This window comes from Heliangelus exortis, chromosome 2 (assembly GCF_036169615.1).
Source record: "Heliangelus exortis chromosome 2, bHelExo1.hap1, whole genome shotgun sequence".
Classification (NCBI taxonomy): domain Eukaryota; kingdom Metazoa; phylum Chordata; class Aves; order Apodiformes; family Trochilidae; genus Heliangelus; species Heliangelus exortis.
Window position 1 is genome coordinate 30,265,663 of NC_092423.1, and position 23,414 is coordinate 30,289,076.

A 23,414-nucleotide genomic window follows, 5' to 3' on the forward strand; every position below is an offset into this window, starting at 1 on the left:
TTCCCATTGAAGCCATGTAAGTCTTCCTTATCCAAACTCTTTCCCCAAAACCCTTATCTCCCACCCATATGCTCAATCCAACTTCAGGTACAAGGATGCTGGGACTGTGTCACATCTATTTCCAGGTGAGACACTGGAGGACACTGGGACCATCAGAGAGCTGCCTCCAGATGCTTCCCATGAGTGCTGGTGTTAGGAAGGGTCCAAGGTGACACAGCACACCTCAGGTGCAGCTCACCAGGTGCAAGGGGATGCTCACCCAGCAGCCCTGTGCAATGGGTGATGCTGAGAAGCACTGTGTGGGATCAGGTTCTGGTGCTCAGGGGTTCCACCACTGTGCTGTTGTCCCAAAAGTGGGGTCCATCACTTGGTGTGCAAGAAGCTGATCCACAACCAGAGTTGAGATACTTGCTTTAATACCCAGATCTGTGCAGAAAAGGGAGCTAGGTGGTATTCCACAAAGCAAATTCCGCATCCTGAAATTTGGGGGCTGCAGAAAAATGGAAAATTACTTCATCTCTAATTATATTCTACCACTCCTGTACATGATTGGTTAACCAATTCTTCGCTTCCATTTGAAGTGACAGTGCTTAAAAAATTCACCACGCGTGTTCAGAGCATAGAGGGCTTTTTGTTAGCAGAGGTCCCTCCAGCCTATGGGTGGCTATTTTAGTATGTTAATATCATATTGATATGCTAATGATATGTTAATGTAGTACATCCAATTAGGCAGTGTTTTCTACTTAGTGCTCAAGGCTGTAAGCAAGATAAGTTATGGGAGTATTCTTTCCATCTGTCTTGCAGGCGTGTTTCTCAAGAATGGGCTGTTGGCTGCTAGGGACATGGTTTACTCTAATTCTCATCCTCTTAGTGTTTTGTAAGCTCTGTTTTTTAATCTACATCTCTTTGCTCTCTTTTGTTAATTTTCCCCCCAAATTTTTACTTATTTCAAGTAATAACCAACACAAACACCACAGGTTATTTGGCAGGGCCGCCTCATGCTTCTCTTGGCATGGGGACACGAGTGGCTCGTGGTGGTCACTGAGCTCTCCTGGCCCCCAGACTCTGACTGAGGTCCCCATGGGCTGGCAGGAGACTCCAGAGCTGGAGCCAATGCATTGGAGGGAAACAACCAAACAGCACCAACCAGCCTTGGCTCAGCCTCTCCCCTTCTTGGCTACCAGGGGCCAAGGGGCACTTGGGTCCTGAGCAGAAGAGGGGGCACAGCTGGTGGCCTGGGGTTTGAAGCCAGATGGACTTCAAAGGGTTTGCTGAGGAGTAGAACAGAGGGAAGTTTTGTTTCTGAGCTCTGACCTGCAGCTGTAGCTGAAAGCCTAATCCCACAAAAGGCAATCCCACAGCAGAGGAGCCGGCCAGGAGCATCCCAGCAAAACCTGAGTGACACATCACTGAGGCTGGCTTCATCCTACACCCCTCCATCAGCTCCTTACCTCATGGCCCTTCTTACAAACACCGTTATTTTTCCCTTTTTTCTCCCTCTGCAAAGGAAGAGAATTTAAAGGTAAAACCCTGCTGAGAAATTAAAAAATCATAAGTCCCTGGAGACATAAGGTACAGCTGCAACCAACCGCACGAGTGGGAAAATGGATTTTCCACATGCTGGGGGAGGTTTGGCAGGTAGGAAAATATTTCTCAGATGAACACTCTTCCTCTGGTTTGGATTAATAGCTTGGGTCCAGCTTCACCTATCCCATAACAAGTATAAAACGTAACCAGCCCGAGAGGAGAAAAACCTGCTGGATATCTTTCTAATGCCAAATTTTTTTTTTCCTCTCTGTAAAGCATTCCTCTTTTAAGAGCTCTCCAGCTCTTCACAGCTCATTTTCCTTGGATTTTATACAGATGCCTGTACCGAGCACATGCAGGTAACTAAGTTTTCATGTTGCTTTTAATATGGCAAAGCACACAAGATACTTACAATAAAAAGAACAAGGTGAGCAGTTCTCAGCCAGCAATTTATTTCTGCTTATGAATTATCCATGAGGAGATCTGGACAAGTTTTTTTTACATAGTCAGCTATTAATCAGAATTAATTGATTCTTCACATGACCATATTTCACCTTGCTGCTGGGTCACCCTGCAGTGTAATCCCCCCTTCACCTGCCTCTGCATCCCCTCTGCCAAAGCCCCTGCCCCAGGTTTCTCCTCCCCCATTGCCTCTGCCCAGGGAGATGGGGGTTTTCATGGGGTTTTTTTTCAAACACATTCCCATGGTTTTGGGATCCTCTCCTGCACAGAGATTAAGCAGCCACTGTATTAGACCACCGGACGGAAGTTATTAAAAAAAAGACCAATTCAATGTAACCTTTGTATTTCTCTTAAGGGAATAAACAATAGATGTTCCCTCTAAAGGTAAAGGAGCAGCTAATAAAACACTCATGAATTCTGCCTTTCAGCTCCAATAGCATCCCAGAAAGATGATGCCAAAGCAATCCTGAAATCCAGGCATTGAACTAGACATTGAAATGCCAGCCCCTGAACACAAGCAGAACACAGTTTTTCCCCAGTTTTTTTTGGGAAGAGCCAGAGTTTGGAGGGCTTGCTCCTTTTCCCATTTGCCAACAGGTGGATCAGAAAGTTTCACCCAAACCCTAGTAGTTAAAGATCAGATATTTGATCTTTCACAGAGAAGTCATCAAGCAGTTCTCGTCTCCAAGTGCATTGTTGGTTTGGGCAACCTTTATCTATGTTTTAGCAATATAGTGGCAAAATACAGTGTCTGCTCCACAATTTTTTTTACAGCCTCCACAAGTGAAACCCTTTGGAGGGCACCTTTTGCTATTCATTGTGTGGTCTCTCAAGACAAGAGGAAAGATGGACAATAGAGGGGAACACATGTGGCTCCTCTGAAATAACCCTCTCATGTGGCAGAGGTCACCCCTCTGGATGGAGAGCCTGAAACTCACACCTGGAGCATACCAGTCATAGAATGTTTTGGGTTTGAAGGGACCTTAAAGATCACCTTGTTTCAACCCTGTCATGGGCAGGGACACCTCCCATTAGACCAAGAAGGGTCCCATTAGACCCATCCAACCTGGCCTTGAACATTTCAGGGATGGGACATCCACAACTTCCCTGGGCAACCTGTTCCAGTGTCTCGCAGTGAGGGATCTCTTCCTAATGTTTAGCCTTAATCTACCCCCCTTGGTCATCTGAAACATGAAGCCTGAGGACCAGCCTACTGGAGATCTCCAAGGGCATCTGTTCTGGAACCTCTTTTCTAGAGTGGTTCTCCTTTTGGCCTCTATCTCTTGGTCCTTCCCCTTGCTTGCTGCTGTGTTGCTGAGCTGCCAGCACAGGTAGGGCAGCTGATGAGAGCTGGCAGGAACCTGGGCAGGAGTCTGAAAACCAGAGAGACATAGGAAAGACGTGGCATTAATTACAATGGCTTAGGACCAGCTGGAACTGTCATGCTGGGTTAACTAAGAAAAAAACAGCTCACATCTCAGGGACTAGGTAGCCAGGGGGGCCCAACGGGGGATGCCAGATGAAAAACATCACCATGTGCTGACCCTGCCCCCGGAGCTCACCCTGGCTTCACCATGGAGGCAGCTCTGATAATGGGAAAACAGAATGAGACCATGAGATGCAGTGTTTTCCTTTGAAGCCCTGCTGTTACCCGTGCCCCCCTAGACTGCAGGGTTTGAGCTGCCTTCTTAGCTAAACTGGGAAATTAATTACCCTAAAATGCACCTCCAAGTGAATGACAGGCAGCTCACTCCCAGTGATTTCTGGTCTCATGTGACTAAATCAAGCTCAGTGAAGCAGCCCAAAATCTTGTCACTTGGTGTGCTGCAAGACTGTGGCTATCAGTAGGCAAGACATTAAGGGAAACAACAAAGATTGAGGTCCAAATTACCTGGAGCTCTTGTTAGCTGGAAAGCTGGGCTGAGGTAGCTGTAAATGTACATCAGGTGAATGCTTCTGCTAGAGGTACCTGTTATTTAAACTCTTTAGATAGAAATAGGCACTGGTTTTATGTTTTTTGTTGCCTCTGCCTCAAGCTATCAATTTGCAGTTAGTTTGCATTTATAGATAGTTTGCATTTTCCCAGTATTTCCTTGCAAAATCATAAAAGGTCAGGCTAAACTAAAAAAAAAAAAGAATGGGGGGGGGGGATTTCGGTCTGCTCTGACTCTGTAGTAAGGATTGGGCTCCCCCATGAGGCACGGAGCTTCAGGGCTAAGCAATTGATAGGTCCCTTTTACAGGCAGCTTCAGATTTGCCACTCTGCTGTGAATCTGTGTAAAGATAAGCAGGCTCCAAGGACAGCCCAGGCAACAGGAGCCCCCCCTGTTTCACAGCCCCAGCTAACCTGGCTGTGCCTGCAACACTGTACGACGTATTTCATGGCTCTCTGCTTTGGTCTTTTTCCCAGTATGCAATTGCATTCAAGGGTCTGATTTTTGTTTATTCCTCTGCAGCCCATGTGGTTGTTTACATGAAGGCAAAGGGTTTGGAAAGAAGCTACAAAATCAGAACAGGGAAAATTAGAAAAAAGGGAAAAGCTCCCTGGAGCTGCAGTTGGATGCTCTGACTGCACCTGGTTTAAACATGTTTGCTTGCTCCTGAAACTGTTGATCACCTGATGATGGTAATATTTTCCTAAAGATTATATGGGATTGGCTTTAATGGGCTCTTTTTATTTCCACCAAGCAGAGAGTGTTTCCAGGTTAGTGGCCTGGAGCAGCAGAAACCAAGGGGCACTACTGCTCTGCATGGGTAATTTTGGTTTTGTTCTGTTTGTTTTTTCCCTGAAATGTTACTGCTTTGAAAGAGAGCTGAGGAAGCAGAGCCAAAATCCTTGCCTGTGCTTGTTTATGCACTGGGCTTCTGACAAGGATGCATCAAACTGGTCACCAATGCACTCTGTTCTTGCTTTTTATGGGATTAGGATAAGCTCAGGAGGAGCAGGGTAAGAGCAGAGGTGCTTGCCTTGGGAAAAACCACACAGGCAGCTGTGTCTATCAGATAGCCTGGTATTATATCCCTGCCACCTGCACCTACACCACTGCTATAGTAACCATAATCTGAGGTCCCTAGCATGGGCTGTAAGAAATCCTGTCCTTTTGTGTAGGAACAAGCTTTAATTAGGTCCTTGCTCTGAAAGGTGATGGCACCTAGAAGGAAAACATATGATACAGAAAATGAAGCCAGCTGCTTTTTGGTAGGTGTTTTTTTGTTGTTGTTTTTTTTCTATCTACATGGCTGCACCTGGGTGTTGCAGCACAGTTGCAGGGGAAAAGGCAGCCCTGAGATTTCCACCTAAAATTCTGCAGTGCAGGCAGGAAATCTCAAGTCAGCCCCATGGGGTTCTCAGCCTTTCTTCTCCCTGGGAAAAGGAAACAGTAACTACATAAAACACCCTCTAAACCCTAAGGAACTGTTGAAAAGTTCTTTCAAAACTAGTTTTTAAATGGGAACCTGGCACTGGAATTTAGTATTTTCAATTTAAAAGTGATTGTCTCCCTAATAGAGCTCTTGTGCAGTGGGAGGGAGGAAAAATTGTCAAAGAAACAAAGTGTTCTCACAGAAGGAGCTGGGATGTGTGACTGTGGTGTCTGCCCCCCTTGGAGCTGACGCAGTGATGTCTCCTTGTATTCCCTTTCCAAGGAGACAGCATCTTCCAGGCAGCATCATAAACCAGAGGATGTCCTGCAGAGTCAACTCCTGCCCAAAATTTAGCAATGAAGAAGTGGGAAAAGAATAAGAATCCAAAGCACCTGCAAACAATCAGTCCCAGATAATATGTCCAACCTAAATTTCATCCTTTCTCTCAAGCCAAATAGATTTCAAATTGCTCCTCTAAAGCTTCATCATAATCAGGGGAGAGGAACTTGGAAGAAGAAAAAGGAAAGAAAGACTTTTCATGGCTGGCAGGCTCTGAAAGAGAATGCTATTAGTGTGTGGAGGAAAGTACCTTTCTCTCCCTCTGTCAGAAGGGGGTGGTGATACAGGTGAAGACACATTCACCCAAACCTGTGGACTTGTCTCTGCTGGGAAAGCACTGCCACCCTCCAAGGTGCCCATGGGGACACTCCTGGCACAAATGGTCCCTGAATACAATCAGACCTGGCTACCTGGGGCAGAAGTGTGGGGAAAAGCCAGTATCCATCTCTGTTTTGTTTTGGGTTTTTTTGTGAAAAAAACCCCAAAACAAGAGATCTATCAGGGTCCATGAAGCAGCTGCCATTTCAGTACCCGCTTGTGGATGGAAATGTTGGTACCCAGTACGTTTTTGCCAGGTGGATGGAAGAAGCAGGAGAAAATCACTTACCATGGAAATGTCATACTGATAGGAATGTCCACAGGAAAACAGCCTGGGAAATCCATATGCCATTGGAAAGTGACATCACTGCCAGTGACAATATGTGCACAGGTTGTCCTGACTCTGCCACCTTATTGCCATGCTGGCTGAGCTTGAGGGGGCAACAGCTACAACCTCAGTAACCTCAGGGTAAGGAAGAACAAAAGAGCAAGCAGTTTCTAGGAGAGAGAAGAGAGATGTTAAAGTGGGTAGGGATGTTTGTCAGTGCTACATTATGCATAGAGGGACAGGGCTAACCCAGAAGGTATATCAGGCAATTTGACCAAGCTGTTTGAATAAATACTGAACAAAAGGAAACTCAATTAAATTTTAAAGATGACATATTTTCCAATGGTGGGACTAAGCAGCATTTGAAGGTGATGATTGCTGCCAAGTTATTTTGAGCAAACAGGAGGCTATTCAGTTCATCTCTTCGAACGTGCCAACAATTAATTTAGTAATCAGCATGTTCTGAAGGGGCAATTTGAGAGGGTGACAAGGAGGGCCAGGCTCACAAGTCAATGCAAATTCTCAGCAGCTTGCTGTGGTCACAGCCAGCTCCGTGCTGGCAGAAGGTTTGGCTCAAGCCCCCCTGGGGGGACATGCTGAGGGAGGTGACTTCTCTTACATAAGGACCACGATGTGCCTCACACAGATGCAGATGGTGATGCTTCTCATACCACCCACAGCACAGATGGACTGTCAGTCATCACACTGAAAGTCGTTCCAAGAGTCTGCCTACCCCAAGTCCAGCAGGGAAAAATTAAGTGTTCTTTTATCCACTAAACCTACCCTGCCTTACACTGCACAGACATCAGAAGCAAAAATATTGTAGAAATAAGTCTGCTATTTATACAGCGCAGCAGATGAGATACAGCAATAAAGATGCTGAAGTCACCCTTTTGTTTAATATAAATTAAATTATGTTGTGCTTCTAGAGTCCCTTTCACTCAGGGATTCCGGAAAGTCATAACCCCTTGCTCTGCAGATGGACCAACTCATCACCAGTCGAGGTCAGAGCCCTTGCCAGCCCACCTGAATGCAGCTCTGCCTCTGAGCCATCTACACCAACTGCATGCAGGGTCTTAAAATAAGTAACTTCCTAAGTGTCTTAAATTAATCTGGGTCCTGTGAGGCACTGGTGTCTCAGGAAAAGCCATCCACCCATCCCGGAGTGGTGGGTGCATAGAGCCTTAGACACAGGTGCAAAAAGGTGGCCTGAAATAGAAGAAAAAAAAGAAACTGGTAGACACATTTGAAAAATAGTCCAATGCATTTACTTACCTTGAGTAACATATTGAGTTATTAGAGACTGAGGTGATGAAGCCAAAACAGGCACTTTGTGTTACTTCTTGTTGAAATCTTCTAAGAAATGGTCAGAACTTCTCCTGCAAATGTATTTCTTAATCTGTCTTTTAAAGGGTTTGCTTTTCCTTAAAAAAAAAAAAAAAGAAAAAAAGAAAAGAAAAGAAAAGAAAAGAAAAGAAAAGAAAAGAAAAGAAAAGAAAAGAAAAGAAAAGAAAGGAAAAGAAAAGAAAAGAAAAGAAAAGAAAAGAAAAGAAAAGAAAAGAAAAGAAAAGAAAAGAAAAGAAAAGAAAAGAAAAGAAAAGAAAATCAATTTGAACTCTTCAAAATTAAGTATTTTGATTAAATACCATCAGTCACTTTTTGGAGGTGTAAAAGCCACACCAAGTAACCAGTCTGGATTGCAGAGAGCATGTCACTGCCTGCCCCTGTCACCCACTGGCAGCCTGTGAGAAGAAGGAAGCCAAAAGGTGGTGAAATCCATAGGGCCAGTAAAAACAACCCCCAATAATTTTGCTAAGCAAAAGCCAGGCAGTAATAATTTATAATAGGCATTGGTTTTCTGGAGGAGGTTTAGGATTTTGTTTGCTTGTCAAGGCCTAAGTGCACTGTGTAAGTGCTGGAGCACCTCTGGCTGGCAAGAGGAGGATCAGTTGGTGGTCACCACCTTCCCCCTCCCCGCTCCAGTGTCCCACCAAGGAAACTCACTGGCTTAAGAGAGGAATCTCAGGAGCTGGGTTGGACTCATAAGAGCACATCACTCACAGGAGACCATCACTGTGTCTGCTTCTTGCTTGGCAAATACTTCAGTGATACCTTCATGCCACACCCTGCTGAGGGAGCAAGCTCAGGACACCCACCTCTAAGCCACTCTCCATCATGTAGAGGACAAATTCTGCCTGGAAGAAGAATTTGAAAGCCATGCAGGGAATGCTGATAGTCTTTCAGTAGGGCACAGGCTATCTCAAATGGACCTTTGAAAGATTCATGTAAAACAACAGAAAAAATAGGATTTCATCAACATTTCCCAGTGTTTTAGGTTCCCCAGAAGCTGACAAATGAGTGCTCCAAAAATCTCCTGATTTTTCTTTTGTGAGCTCCCACAGGTGATCATGCCAAATGCCACCTGCCAGGCTGCTGCTTGGAAGTCCCTCCACCACTCCTTAGTCCTGGCTTTCCTGGAAACAGCCCAGCTTAGTTGCTTTTCAGCCCTTTTCAGCCCTGCTACTCTAACCTGCTCCCTGCTCTTCCAGGCTACACCTCCAGAGCAACTGGTCTGCCACCATTTTCAGCACGGGGGGGTCCATTTAAGACAAGTGCCATCCTTCAGCCTCAACTCGTCAGAGCCTCGGTGGCAGCACATCCTTGTCAAGAAACACATCTGAGCTGTATCACAGCTGAGCCTCTCCAGAAATATTTCTGTTCTTGGATATGGTTTTTGAGGGTGAGTTATGGCCATAAGCAGTGGAAAACTAACAGCAATGTGATTGCTCTGACTCTGCTAAAGTCACTATCACAATGGAAGAGCCCTGTCCCATAGTTAACCCTATTACCATGCAATCTGCTGCTCCTATTCCAACACCTCATGTGTGCAATTTGGTAAATCACAGAATGGTTTGGGCTGGAAGTGACCCTTAAAGGTCATCTAGTCAAACCCTGCTGCAGTGAGCAGGGACATGTTCAGCTAGATCAGGATGCTCAGAGCCCTTTCCAACCTGACCTTGAATGCTTCCGGGGATGAAAATGCTTCATTTGGTCCTTCTTCATCCTCAGACGCATCAGTAAGGAGTCCTCCCACAACAGATGGCTGCTCCTGTGCTTTGGGTAATTAAAATGAGAGCTGAAGCTGCAGCCAGAGGAAATCCCCTTAGCTGATCCATCTCCGTAAGCACGGCCAAGGCCGGCAGGAGTGACTTCGAGACCAGCTTGCTATTAGCATTGTGCACTGCTCCCAGAGGGGGCTGGATTTAATCCCAGCTATTTCTCTTCCTCCAAGACAGTGGGGCCAGACAGTGCCAGGGAGCTTAATGTGTTTGTTCTGGGACCAAAACCAGATGATGCAAAGGTGGAAGGTGAAAATCTTTGGCACAACAGTTGTCAAAAGGAGCCCGTGAGCTTGCCTGAGGAACAAGCTGTTTTGGAAATAAAGTCTTAATGCCATCCTGGGGTGCATTAAGAAGAGTGTGGACAGCACGTTGAGGGAGTTTATCCTCCCCCTCTGTTATGTGGAGGCCTCACCTGGAGTATTGTGTGCAGTTCTGTGCTCCCCAGTTCAAGAAGGACAAAAAAATATTGGAGAAAGTCCAGCACAGGGCCACTAGGAGGATTAAGGGACTGGAGCATCTGCCCTATGAGGAATGGCTAAGAGAGCTTGGGTTGTTTAGCTTAGAGAAAAGGAGGCTGAGGGGAGATCTTATCAAAGTTTATAAACATCTAAAGGGTGGGTGTCAGGAGGATGGGTCCGGACTCTTCTCTGTGGTGCCCAGTGACCAAATGAGGGGTAATGGTCGCAAACTGGAACACAAGAGATTTAAATTAAATCCAAGAAAATACTTCTTCACTCTGAGAGTAGCACAACAGTGGAATAGATTGCCCAGGGAGGTTGTGAAGTTTCCATCTCTGGAGACATTCAAGACCTGCCTGGATACATTCCTCTCAAACCAGCTCTAGGGGATCCTGCTCTAGCAGGGAGGTCGGGCCAGATGATCCTCAGAGGTCCCTTCCAACCCCTTACCATTCTGTGATTCCATTCTTTGATTCTATAACACTGCTCCAGCCCTGCTTTTCTGCACATTGTGGGAGAGGCAGTCCCAGCCCCTTCACATGGGCAGCATGCATTTGTCACAAGATTAAACTTCAAGCAATACCAGGCAAGCATTCCTTCTGATCGATTAAGAAGTGGCCTCGACAGACAATAGTCAAACCAGGTTTTCTTGAAACACGAAGGTTGGAAGCTGTGTGAGAGAATCACAGACTTGCTGTGGTTGGAAAGGACCTCTGAGATCACAAAGTACAACCATACATACATGCAACAAGCCAAAAAACCAAACCCCCTACAATCTCAGCCACTAGAGCATGCCCTGAAGTGCCACATCTACACATTTCTTAAATACCTCCAGGGATGGTGGCTCAACCACCTCCCTGAGCAGGATGTTCCAGTGCCTGACCCTTCTTCCAGGAAAGAAATTCTTCTTAATATCAAATCCAAACCTCCCCTGCTGCAACTTCAGACCATTTCCTCTGGTCCTGTCATTATTCACTTTGGAGAAGAGGCCAAAACCCACCTCCTTTCAGGTAGTTGTAGAGGGCAACGAGATTTCCCCTCAACCTCCTCTCCAAACTAAACATGCCCAGTTCCCTCAGCTGCTCCTCATATGTCTTGTTCTCTAGGCCCCTCACCAGCTTGGTAGCTCTCCTCTGGACACATTCCAGAACCTCACTGTCCTTCTTGTAGTGAGGGGCCCAGAACTGAACACAGTACTCGAGCTAAAGCCTCACCAGTGCTGAGTACAGGAGCATGGTCACTCCCTTCTTCCGCTGGCCACACTATTGCTGATACAAGCCAGGATGCTGTTGGCCTCCTGGGCCACCTGGGCACACTGCTACCTCACGTTGAGCTGACTGTCCACCATCACCCCCAGTTCTTTTTCTGCTGAGAAGCTCTCCAGCCACTCCTCCCCAAGCCTGTAGCATTTCCCGGGCTTTCCTGAATATTTATGAGAATATTTATGAGGATATTTACGAGAAGCAAGGGAAACAAACAGTCTGTGGGGCTGGGGAGGATCAGAGGTGAAAAATGGAATGGGCCTGCAGAGCTCTGATGGCAGAGTTATTAAAAGGAAAGAAAACGCACTACAAGAAAATGCTAGCACTCTACCCCAGCTCTGGAGGGAGTATAAATCAGCATAACATTACTGTGGCTGATTTAGGACAGCCACAGGCTAGGCCATGCACTCTCAGTGCTGCATGCATCAGAGGAGGAATTTGGGAATAGCAGTGAGGTTCTGCTGTAGATACTCTTTTACTGGGCAGGCATTTACTGTTTGCCAGTGGCCACATCACCATCACAACTTCAGCATTCAGCTATCTCAGAATTTGAAAAGGAAAAATCCTTTAATTTTGTTTCCACCTCATATAGTACTCACAACACTGATGAGGAAGACAGAACCTGGATGTACATTTTTTTGGAAAGCACACTGGATTACCTTCTGGAAAAAGGGAGTCTCCAAATGCAAGAGACTGTTTCAGGCTGGAGTTAAGAGCATGGAAATCCACATATATGGCACTTCATTCATTGCTTTGCAGCCAATTTTGTTGCTTAGAATCATTAGGATATGAGAAGAAAATTGTTAATGTGCTGTAACCAATATACAAATGTTAGAAAATCTGCAATCATATAAAACTAATTTTAAGTGAAATGGGACGGTCTACAAATAACAGGCAAGAATTGCTAGAAAAGGCACTGACAAAAAGGCATGCAGGAAAGCAGCACACAGCCTAACACACCACCCGGGAGGAACAGGGGTGAGGAGAACACAGACAGCTCACACACCCAAAGAAAATGACTTCGGAGAAATGATGCAAAACGAATGCTGAAAAGATTTCAGCCTTCTGAAGGCTCGCTCAGTACTGACTTTGTAGGGTGCCAACATCACCACCCTTCAGGCAGCCAGCAGAAGGATGGCTACTGGCCACAGGACTACCTTCAGCTTCAGTGGATGTGAGGATACAAGATTGCTGCAAACCCTTTCTGAGTGGAAGCTAATCAGTCAGTGAGGTCCTGGGGATTTAAAGGTCCTGGTGGTTCCCCTAAACAACCTACTCTTATGTCTGTTGCCTGCTTATGAAATTTTTCTCACCTTGGCTCTGACATTCATGGTATGTAAAGTGCAGCCACATGGAAGCTTGGGGGCAAAGCTCAGAAACTCTCTTCAGCAAGAAGCTCATTTTGTTCTAAGAAAACAACAGCAGGAGTATTCACACGCCCCTTTAAAACATTAAGGCAAAAATTATTAGCTGGCAAGACCACAATGGCAAAGCAAACGCAGATTTTGAGATTGTTGTTCTGTCATCCCCCCTCCTGCCTCCATCCGTTAAATCAGAACTGTGTTTGAAAACAAAGCCAGATACAGTGAAAATTAATATATAGAATTATACAGAATTAGCACTTGCGTGAAGGTCCAATGTTGTACTGTGGTGTTTCAACATATTTTTCAACCCTCCTGTTTCTTGCCTTATTTGTACAGCAATGTTTTTTCTTCCCCTCTCTTTAGAACTCTTAATCCTGCCTTGAGACACTCATCTATCAGCCCATCACTCAGAAAGCAAGCCATTTATCCTACTGTTCAAACATCTATCCAGACCTTGAGAGGACAGTGAGGACTTGGGAGGAAGAGGAGAACAAAGCACTTTTCTGGTTGCTTTAACACTGGTTATAAACGGTGGAGGATGCCAATGTAGCAGGAAAACATTTCACACTCCTGCACCCTTTTCTCTTCTCTTCCCCAAGAGATGTACTTTTGACACATCTGTTTTTCAAAGACATCACCACCATGTAGGGGCTCCACCTAAGGAAGAATTTTGCAGGGCTAGGTCTGAAGTAGTCAGTGCATTACCCCAGCAATGAAGCTAGATTCTGATCTCAGGGAAAATGAGTCAGTATAGAACAAACTACTCTCCTCACTGGGGCAACAGAGGCGTGAATCCCATCAGCACAACCCCAGAGCCACATGCTCTGGAGCTCCCCTACCCGCCTGACTCGGCTTCTCACCAACATCCAGGAAGCCCTGTGCCCAGAAGGCTTCCCTTTGCAACCACCTGCCTATTACTTAACAAAGCATGTACCTGTTAGCAGCTATTACTGATGGATTTTTTGAGCAACACCAAAAAAATTTTCTTGATCAGACTGCTGTGCAACCTCCACATCCCCCTCCCCCCCCCACTTCCAAACCATCCCCTTCCTTTCCCATAGACCTGTGTATAACTCACAAAATGAAAACATGATAAACCACAGTAAATCGTTTTTTCCACTCCATCCCTTCTATCTCCCATCTGCTACTCCATCCCTTCTATCTCCCATCTGCTACTCCATCCCTTTGCTATTGATGTGTGGTAAAATCTGATTTTAAACATGAAGCTGACACTGTAGTTTCATTCTCTTCAGTCAAAATATGAACAGTAAAAACCCACCCATGTATGCGTTTTATCACAGCAAAAAAATAAATCTACCACAATAGTGATTTTGACCAGTAATAAAAAGCAAAAAAATATCGAGGAGTTTTACAGCAGTTTAATGAAGGCTCTCATACCAAATCTTGAACTCAAAGTTACAGACAGAGTTATCGAAAAAAATAACTTACAATGAAAAAGCTGATGAGAATTGCCCACCTAGCCATGGAATTAACTGCAGCTTAATGCTGTGCTTAAATACTCACCACACAATAGAAACAAATTTAAATCACGACCAAGATACACACAATTGACTTCCATTCTGTTTTTGATTACAGGTATTCAGCATGTAAGTTAACCTCTGGAAGTTACTTTGAAGAACACAGAGATCTGGGGGTTTTGTAACACTCACTGGAAATAAATACCATTTAAAGAACACATGTGGAGTGCAATAAAATGGACACTTAGGCACTGGTACAGTCTAGTCTTCTTCAGCCCTCTACAAACTACAGAACATGAAGTTTTAAACCACAGATGAAGTGGAGAGCAGGGCAGAGCTGTACAGGTAGTGCAACAGGTTATGTACTACACAAGAGCACATCTGCAAAAGGTCCCAGGAGATTTTTGTTGAAGATGCAGCGTATCCACACCAGATATACTGTGAAGGGCTTAATGTTTTCTGAGAAGGTGTGATTCTGATGAGACAATATATAAGGCATGTAAGTGTTTTCTCCTTGCTCTTGTATCCACACCTCATATTTCACTTCTCTGACCTTCAGGTACTTCAGGTTCCAGGGGATCTGCCAGGACACGGAAAGTTTAGCTTCGCTTGTGCCCTGGACAGAGGCTTGACACTTGGCATCCCTCACTTTGCCAGGGTAGAGGCTACCGGACCACTTCTGCTTTTTGGGCCCAGGCTTAGACTTCACAGTCTGCCTGATGACATGGATGAGAGAAGGGATGTTCACCTTCGTGTCCTGGTAGGCACGGAACAGCCACTCGGGGTTGCGGCAGCAAAGGTGCCGCGGCACCTCCGTGCTCTTAATGATGCGCTCCTGTTCAGCTTTGTCCAGATGAGCAATCCCACCCTGATCCCAAGGTCTGTCTGGGTAGGTAATGGTGTCTTCCCTGACGGTGTTCTGCCAGGCAATGTACTGCAAGTCCATGCCAGGAAGGGTTGCCAGGGTTTTATAAGGGGTATAGTGTTCAGGGTTGATAGCATAAGGAAAGAGCTCCACCACTGTGGCACCTCTTGGCAGGAAGAGAGACATGACTAATTGAGCCCCATGCATGCTGACCAGCATGGATGCATTGCTGATCAACCGGACAATGTCAGAAAATGAATGCTCCTCCAGAGAGACAGTAATGGTTTTCATCTGAAACTCCTGAGCGAGAGCCAGGATTAGTTCTGCCTCATTTAGGATAAGTCTGTTGATTGTTCGACTGAACACTACGATGTACTCCTCACTGGAGCTTTCCTCCAAGCTGACGTTCAGCTTCTGCATCATGAATTTGGTGAACTGCCTGATCTCGTTACCAGAAACCAAAATGTTAGCCTTTGGCCCTTGTGGCTGGACAAATCCGTACTGGTACCAGGTGGTGATTTTGGACAGTCCCACATAAGCTTTGGTAAAGCAGAGGAGCCTGCCCAGGGTTTTAAGCTGCTCCCTGAGGAGCGGCTGCTTGTTACTCAGTAACTTGTAGAGGTCAAAGTGAGCACCTTCACTCCACCCTTCCATGAAGAACAGCCTTGCCTCCAGATCTAAATCAGAGAACTGCTGCATGGTGTAATAAATCGGGAGGAGGTCGTCATGAAAGACGTGCATCAGGTTGTCTGGGTTGAACCTGTTGGCAATCAGTGCCACATCAGGCACAAAGACCGGCTTTGGCATAAATTTCAGGGCAGCAGCTGGCAGCTCCACAAAATTGAAGTACTGGGTGTTGTGATCCTCCACCGAGGAGAGATCGAGCAGAGCTGGCTGGAACCTCCGGGAACCCAGGTTGGGCAGCATGACTGAGGAGTTGCTGTGAAAGTAGACAAACTCCTCAGCCTCCGTAGAGTAGCAGAGGGACTCGAAGCGACAGATGCGATCGGTGTGCATCTTGCCAGTGCACACCATCCTGGTGCCCTCCTCCACCAGGGCCTGCAGAGCTGCGTGGTAGTCAATCTGAGCCTGAGAGAGTTCCTGAGACTGGCGCATGAGGACCAACTCCTCTTCGACCACGAAGGCATGCTCACGCAGCTTGAAGTACTTCCACAGCACGGCAGCAAGGACAGACACGAGCAGGGCATTAAACACAGCTGCTATGTTCATTCTGTATCAGATCCTAGCAAGATGACAGGTGGGGAATGCAATGGAGAGGGAACACATCATTAACACTCCTTGACATGATGAGGGCGAGGACCTGTGGAAAGCAAAGCAAGAAAGGCCCCATTTAAACAGCAGGTTTATAGCTCCACCATAAATCATGTTTCAGGACTACTCAAGAGAGTTTAGGCTTTTTCTTTTTTCTGCAATTTTCCCCCTTCCAGGGAATGGGGGAAAAGTAGAATGGGTGCCAAAGAACTACTCAAAAAAAAAAAACCAAAACCAAAAACCAAAACAACAAAGGCAAACAGAACTGCAAACTGCTCTACAGGAAGGCTTCCTCTCATTTTCACTTCTACCCGTTTGTAGCAGAAAAACTGAAAGAGTTTGAGGATGAGTGATATGGTCCCTGGGACTTTGGCTCACTCTTTTTACAGACCAGTCCAATAGCAAGCAGAAGGACAGCACTGCTGGTCTACTTGCACATGGCTTGAGAGATCCAGCTCCTTCTCCCTGAATGCCACACAGGACTTTTGCACAGCTGCAAGTACCCAACTCTAACTCTTGCCTTTACTGTGCAGATAACAATAGTACAAGGAGTATTGCCAAGTATAGATTTTGCTACACTCCATTCCAATATGAAATATGAAGTGGTGAACATAACATTCAATTTAATTTTATTGTATTGAGGGGGTTGGGGGGAGAACTCCCAAGTCACTCAGTCATTTCTTTGGCTGCAATCTGGGATCAAAGGCTAGGAGATACCATTGTCTTCCAAAAGAAGTAGCAACATGGGAGAGAGGAGAGCTCTGCTCTTTACAGGAGTAACCAGTGCTTCATTGGAACAATCAGACCTTTGTTTAGTAAGAGTCTGACTTGCACTAGCACAGCCAACCCTGATACAAATGGGAAGGTAACACATTTGAAGTGTTTCTGGTGCTGGTGTTTTCCCATCCCAACCTGAGGATCTCTTCAGTGCTGCTCCAAGGCCTCCCTGTTTCATTTTCTGTTCTGGGAGAGATTCTGCCACTGTTTTCTTTCTATGTAGAAATACTACTGTCTTATATCAGAGTATTGATTATATTGTCAACTGTGAACTGCAATTGAGATATTGATTCATCTACACTATTTACGGGCTCCAATTTTCATTATGTATCAAGGTTCACTGCTAGTCAGGCTGTAAATAATTGCAGCCATGACTCATGGGCAACTATAGGAAGGGAAATTTCTGCTTGGTACATACCTGATTACACTGTTTTTAACTGTAGTGTTTAAAGGCAATTTAAACTCCCTTTGATGCAAGTTTGGGGGGAGGAAAAGAAGGAATGTCTCAGGCCCCTGCTCTGACATCCCAAGTAACCATCCCTTAGCATTTTAACCCAGAGCTGCTTGTTCTTATATGCTGGAGTGGAAGAAGACAGCAAGACACATTTAGGACCAATACAGACACCTTCTCTACTGTCAAGGGAGTACTTTTGAAATGAGATATTGCAGCCTAAAATACTGGATCCTACAGTCTGGTTCATGCAGCTTGGAATTAAATGGAGAATCATTCATGGAATTCAGTGAAGCTAGAAGGGATTCCTATAGCTTGCAAGATCCCAACAGCCCATGGGATCTCTGTTTTAGGAAGAATTGGAGCTATGTGGGAGGATGAATAATGTCAAAGAAGTGAGTGCTAGCTGTAAGCCACACAGACTCAAGAGGTGGTCTCTGGGGATCAGAGCAATGAATTCATTTCAATCTCAGAGCAGCTCTAGCTACTCAAATGTAGCAGAAATGAAGTCCACCTCCTTTGGCAAGTGGTCTGAAAAAATGCCTCATTTAGCAACTCCCTAAAAGCAACCAGGAAATTAAAAGGGTGTTATGTTGATTTCAACCATAGAAAAGAAAATGGGAAGGGACCCAGAGTTGTAATCTAATTACCAGGGCACAATCAGCTCTCCCTAAACCATCCCCCAAAAATGCTTATCTATCTCATTCTTAATACTTACTTATCTCTTCAGCCAGTAAAGGGATGAAGAACTACAATAAGCTCTCTAACATTCAGCCTTTGCTTCCACTACAGCAACTTAAACCTGGTCTTGTCCCATGTGCCAGAAATCCTGCAGAGATGAACAATGGCTGTCACATCATCCCTCAATCTTTCCTTCTCTCTAACTGGGGAAAACTGCTTCTCCTGGTGCCTTTGCAGTTCTCAACTGCATCTGTTCCATGGACAACCTTGAATGGAAACCTAGTGGAGACAGCAGTACATCCCTTTTTTAAGACTCTGCTAATAGAGCAAAGACAGGCTTCTGGAAAAGACATTGCTGATGGGGACAGATAAGTTATTCTGTTGGTATGAGATGTTCAAAGCTTCATTTTACTTCACTACCTTTGAAAGACATCCAACAATTTCATCCAGCTCCCCCCATAACCCCTCCACTAAACATATAATCTTGTGAGCTTGAAATTACTTCAGCAGAATCACCAAGGAAAGGACAAAGCAAAGCCTGCTAGTCAGTAAGTAAAGGAAATCTTTAACAATCAACTCCTCTGTCACACGCACACACTTCAAATGAAGGCCAGTCTGCTGGCTTTGTGAAAGTCAACTAAGTTCTGCTGCTCAGAAGAATAAAGCACCTCGAAGTTCAATGGAATCAGTGCAAGTTGCAATAACCTGGCAGAGAGCTAAGACCACATGGCCTCTTTATTATTCCAATATGGAGGGGAGAACATGTATGTGTGGGTGTTTCAAAGGCACCAGAAGCCAGTACTCCATAAAGACATCACTTGTACCACCTGCACTTCACAGGCATCTCTGTGGTGGAGAGCTCTGCTGACCATCACAAACCCCTTGAGCTGAACAGGCTTCCTTGGAAACAGCCTGTTCTGATGTTTCAACCTGACTGCTTTGTTCTCTCCCTCCAGCCCCAAGGGAAGGGCACAAGAGGCACTTCAGAGATGCAGCCTGATGGATCCAGCCAATGTTCAGACATTAGCAATTTTCATTTCAGACTCTGCTATGGCCATATGTGCTAAATGGCTACAAATGAACAACTCAGCTTTTTAATAAAAATTACCTGCAAGGCCCTCCTCCATCTCTTCCCTCACTGCAGCTCTTTTACTCCCCTGCACTTAGCTGAAGTGAGTGTATGTGTTTAGCCAACCAGGTGTCAGGAATGAATGTTAAATGCTAGCAATACTAGAAGGAATCCATCTTCATTCCTGTTCCTCATTGCCAGTTGGTAAATCCTGTTTGTCACTGCCTGGCTGAAAGCTGCTTCTGATGGAAGTGAACAAGGGGATGTGGACAGAAAGGGGTATCACAGGCAGAACTGAAAGGAGAATTTCACAGGTACTCAGGGAATGGTCTTGATTCTTTGCCTGTTTTGCCACATTTTATCATCCACCTTTTTTATAATCTGATGCCTTCAGTGAACACAGACTCCAGAGAACTAAACTCTTTGGTCCTTCAGTGAGCAACGAACTGTCCAGCTCTTTGCTTTTACAGACCTAGGAGAAGCTGCACCAAGGCGGTAAGTGCAAGCAATCCCTTTCCATGTCCCCTGGTTCCTCAGACCCCCAAGCTGAGATCAGTCATTAAGTGTTGTCAGCAGCAGCAGTTCTGGCATTGGAAGCTTTCCGAGGCAGCAGGAGGCAGTGGGTAACTGAAGGAGGTGAAAGCATTTAGTCTTCCACCTGAAGAGAGCTATCCCACAATAAAAGAAACTTCTGTTACTGAATCTACTAAATGGGAGAGGACAGGAAGTGCCCTTGAGGAATCCTGACAGGAGTGGGCTGCAGGAGAGCAAAGGGTGTGAGAGAGGGAGACAGAAGCAGCACATTTCCCTGGCAGTGATCCTGAGAGGGCAGTGGGGCAGCTGACCTGCAGCACCACATGGTCAAAGATGAGGAGCTCAACAAACAGCTCAGCCCCTGGCAGAGGGACAACTCAAGACTGAGTCAGGAAAACAAGAGTGTTCCCCTAAGTTAGCAACTGGGGGGCAATGGATGCTTCTGCAGAGGCTAAGAGCCCATGGGAGGGACTCTATTTCTAGTCAGATTATCTTTCTTCTTTTTCCAAAAGAGATCACAGGCATGAAGAGCCTACACCATTTTCTTTCTCCATCCTAAATGAGCAAAAGGTTCACAGCTTCAGCCTGACATCTACTTACATCTAGTTATAGCTACTGTTGCTGTAGCTTGCACTGATTACTGGTGTGCAGGTGAAGACTCCAGGAGCATGCATCTGGTGTGTTCAGCAAGCACTTCTGGCAGAGAACTTAACCATCCTGCAGGCCCATACACTAAAAGTATAGACACAGTAATGCCTTCTGCCTCTTAGCTGCTGGTCATCTGATGTGGGAAGGTGACAGAAAGCATAGATAAGGAAGCTGTTCTTCATTTCTTGTTAACATGTAGAAGAGATCAAACTGGGTGGGATGGGAGAGATGAATTTTTGCTAATAGGCAGTTGGCACAAATGACTGTTTGGATTCATTTAAGAGATGAGTACTGTTGTTCTTTTTTTAATTATGAAGCTAGGGTAGGATGAATCACTACTTTAAAGCTGTTGATGGACAATGTTTTATATCTCTTCTTTTTAAAGGAGAAATTGGGAGAAAAGCTACAAAGACCACACAACAACAACAACGTAGAAAAAAAGAAAAAGAAAAAGAAAAAAAGCACGTATTACTAAGAACCTCAGAGGAAAAAAACAAGAGCTTCAAGAGTTTGGTTAGGGAGAACAAGGGTGACCAGAATGAACTGTATGTCTCAAGGGGGACCACTTAGTTCTGCAGGTATTAACAAAATGAGAAGTACTGGTTTTCTCTACTTAGGCCTCACTGCATTTTGATTACCACGCAGAAGCACTTTCCAAGCCAATGCTCAGTTTTCCTGAGCTACAGCAGGCTAAAAAATCCTCACAAAATGGAAAAAATTATGAAAGACATGCATTTCCAGAAAGCATCACCACTCCATGTACAGAGAGAACTGCCTCTCCATGGAGGCCAGCTTGGGTGAGGCTCAGCTGATCAGCTTCCCACAGAGCCTGCCAGCCACAGCAGCAGTGTCCAAGCAGAACCATCTCCACGGTTCCCAGAAATGAGGCACAACTGGGGCTGCTCCTGCCATCAGGACAGGAACAGCTCCTTCCAGACAGGAAGCAGAGGGGCAGAGCTGCATGGGCAGAGGACCCTGAGCCACCCCCTTGTGACAGCAACACAGTGGGAGGAGGTGTAGGAGTACATATTCTCTCCCTGAAGACATTTTCCCCATTAGCACTCCCTGCCCCCGGATCCCTCTCATGCTGGCTTTCAAGGATCAGCATAGAAAAAGTAAAGCGTGCAAACATGGTATTTCACACTTCCCCTGCAAAATGTCTTCTGTTCTTTCTCCCATCCCTGATGCAAGAAGCTTAGCTAAGGATGCAGGATATGTAATACATGCAGTTTTAAATACCCACTTCATTCATGCTCAGAGCAGAAGTTGCTAGAAGGCAGCTTTCCCAATTGGAAGGAGGGGGAGTTAGGATTCGACAGCCAAGAACTGGCTTGTATTCTCAACTCTGTCACAGATTCCCACAGAACTACAAGCATCTCAGTCCCCATAGCCCAAAAGGCTGTTATCATCTTATTCACTGTATTTGTTTAATGAGATACATATATCTTTCACAGTGCATATCACATTAAAGAAAGGATGGTACACTGAATGATTGATATACTGGAACATTTTCTTTGTAAGAAGCAGACAAGTATAGAAATGCTGACTTTTTAAACAGGAAAAGAGTAGATTCTTGAAGGGACAACAGACAGCAATTAAAGATCCAAACATCATTAACAAAGCCTGACACAAAAAGGGGGTATGAAAAATGAGAATACCTTGACTCTGCAGCCTCAAGCTGAATTTTAAATACAGAACTTTATTCAGAAAAAAAAAAAAAAAAGTAACAGTATTTAAAAAAACCCAAAAAAACCATCTTACAAAACCTTTGGGTATGTATAGACAGTTGTAATAAAGCTTAGGTTTATCTCAGCTTTTATGCAGGAATAGAAAGCTAAAGTCTTTCTATACAAGACTGCAACCAAGCAGACAGGCTCTGTGCAGTGGTCCCTATCGCAAACTTACCTTCAACATAAAAAGGAGAATATTGGGGGCTACCAGACACCTTCCAGTTGTGCTTATGAATGGAAAAATCTAAGTTTTCTTCCATTAAATTTTGGAGGCTGTGAGAGCTGGGATAGGGGGAGATCCAATCTGACTTTCAGGTTGAGTATCAGCCATTGGTTTAATATCTGTTGATACTACTGTCGTGATCTGCAAAAGAACAGGTATAAAGAAATACCTCAACATCAAGCAGCCAATGCATATAAGCAAACCACAAAACTGAGATAAAAGTATGAAACAAAAAATAAGACTTCTTAGGCTTTTAAGCTTCATATTTTCAAGATCTTTCCTCCATCCAGGATCATGTGAAGTGTGAAATCCTTTACCCAAACAAAAGCTAACGCCAATCTCCCAGAAAACTTCTGTCAATAAGATTAATTTATGATAAATGAGCTTAAGGTGGGAGATGTAAGAAAAACGAGCTAAAAAAGAGGGCTTCTCTCAGACCTCAAATCTTCACCTGACAGTCCCAAGTCTAAAGATGAAAACCCAAAACACTCAAAATAACTATGGCTAGACAGAAGGGGAAGCTTAACAGACAGAGTTCATTACAGATGATCCTTGTTCACTCAAATATCTCATCAAAACCTACTGGGTTATACTGGCATCGACAGCACTGTCGTATCAGTAAAAAACCTCTCCTTTTGCCCGGACTCCTGCTGTTAGTCTGTAAGCAAGATACCTTTGTCAGAAACAAAAACCTGTTTGAGAGCAGCAGGTTTATCTTACTTCAGTGGTCTGTGCAAAGCAAAGGCAGAGTTGGGGTTGGCTGGAGAGAAAATTTACTAATGCTGCAAAAGTGAATTTAAAAGGATATGATGTAAAATCCAAAAGTACCGAACAAGATGAGCTTCAGCCACTCCAACTATGCCTTTGGGCTTTAGCTGCCACTTGTTATCCTCTGTATTTTATCTATCCTTTCTTTCTTTTTATCTCCAATGGGAAAAGTACCTGTGGTATTTGCATACTGAGACTGGTTCTTAGCAGCATTTACAGTCTGAGCTCCCCATGCTTCCCATTAGCACAGTGCCCAAGACTGCTACTGTGTGCTGCAAATTCTAAGCAGAAGCTGAAATTGTTCGGAGCACAGCACAGCCAATAAGAACAGTGAAAACCCCTCCCTGGTTACCACAAGCTCTACATTAGCATGTT

At 45.0% G+C, this 23,414-nt stretch overlaps 1 protein-coding gene across 5 annotated transcripts in view; it reads right to left on the reverse strand.

The window, feature by feature from the left end:
* Positions 1 to 13,905: 13,905 nt before the first annotated feature.
* The window catches only part of POMGNT2 (protein O-linked mannose N-acetylglucosaminyltransferase 2 (beta 1,4-)), a 32,645-nt gene continuing 23,136 nt past the window's right edge, over positions 13,906 to 23,414 (reverse strand). For 3 of the 5 annotated variants that reach the window (XM_071735407.1, XM_071735409.1, XM_071735410.1), the window contains 2 exons: positions 22,224 to 22,412; positions 13,906 to 16,207 (listed from right to left, as the gene is read on the reverse strand). In XM_071735407.1, coding sequence (XP_071591508.1) covers positions 14,380 to 16,116 — 1,737 coding nt within the window. In that variant the 5' untranslated portion in view covers positions 16,117 to 16,207; positions 22,224 to 22,412 and the 3' untranslated portion in view covers positions 13,906 to 14,379. Of the gene's footprint in view, positions 16,208 to 18,104; positions 18,347 to 22,223; positions 22,413 to 23,414 lie in introns of all 5 variants that reach the window. The other 2 variants (XM_071735408.1, XM_071735411.1) reach the window with 2 other exon arrangements.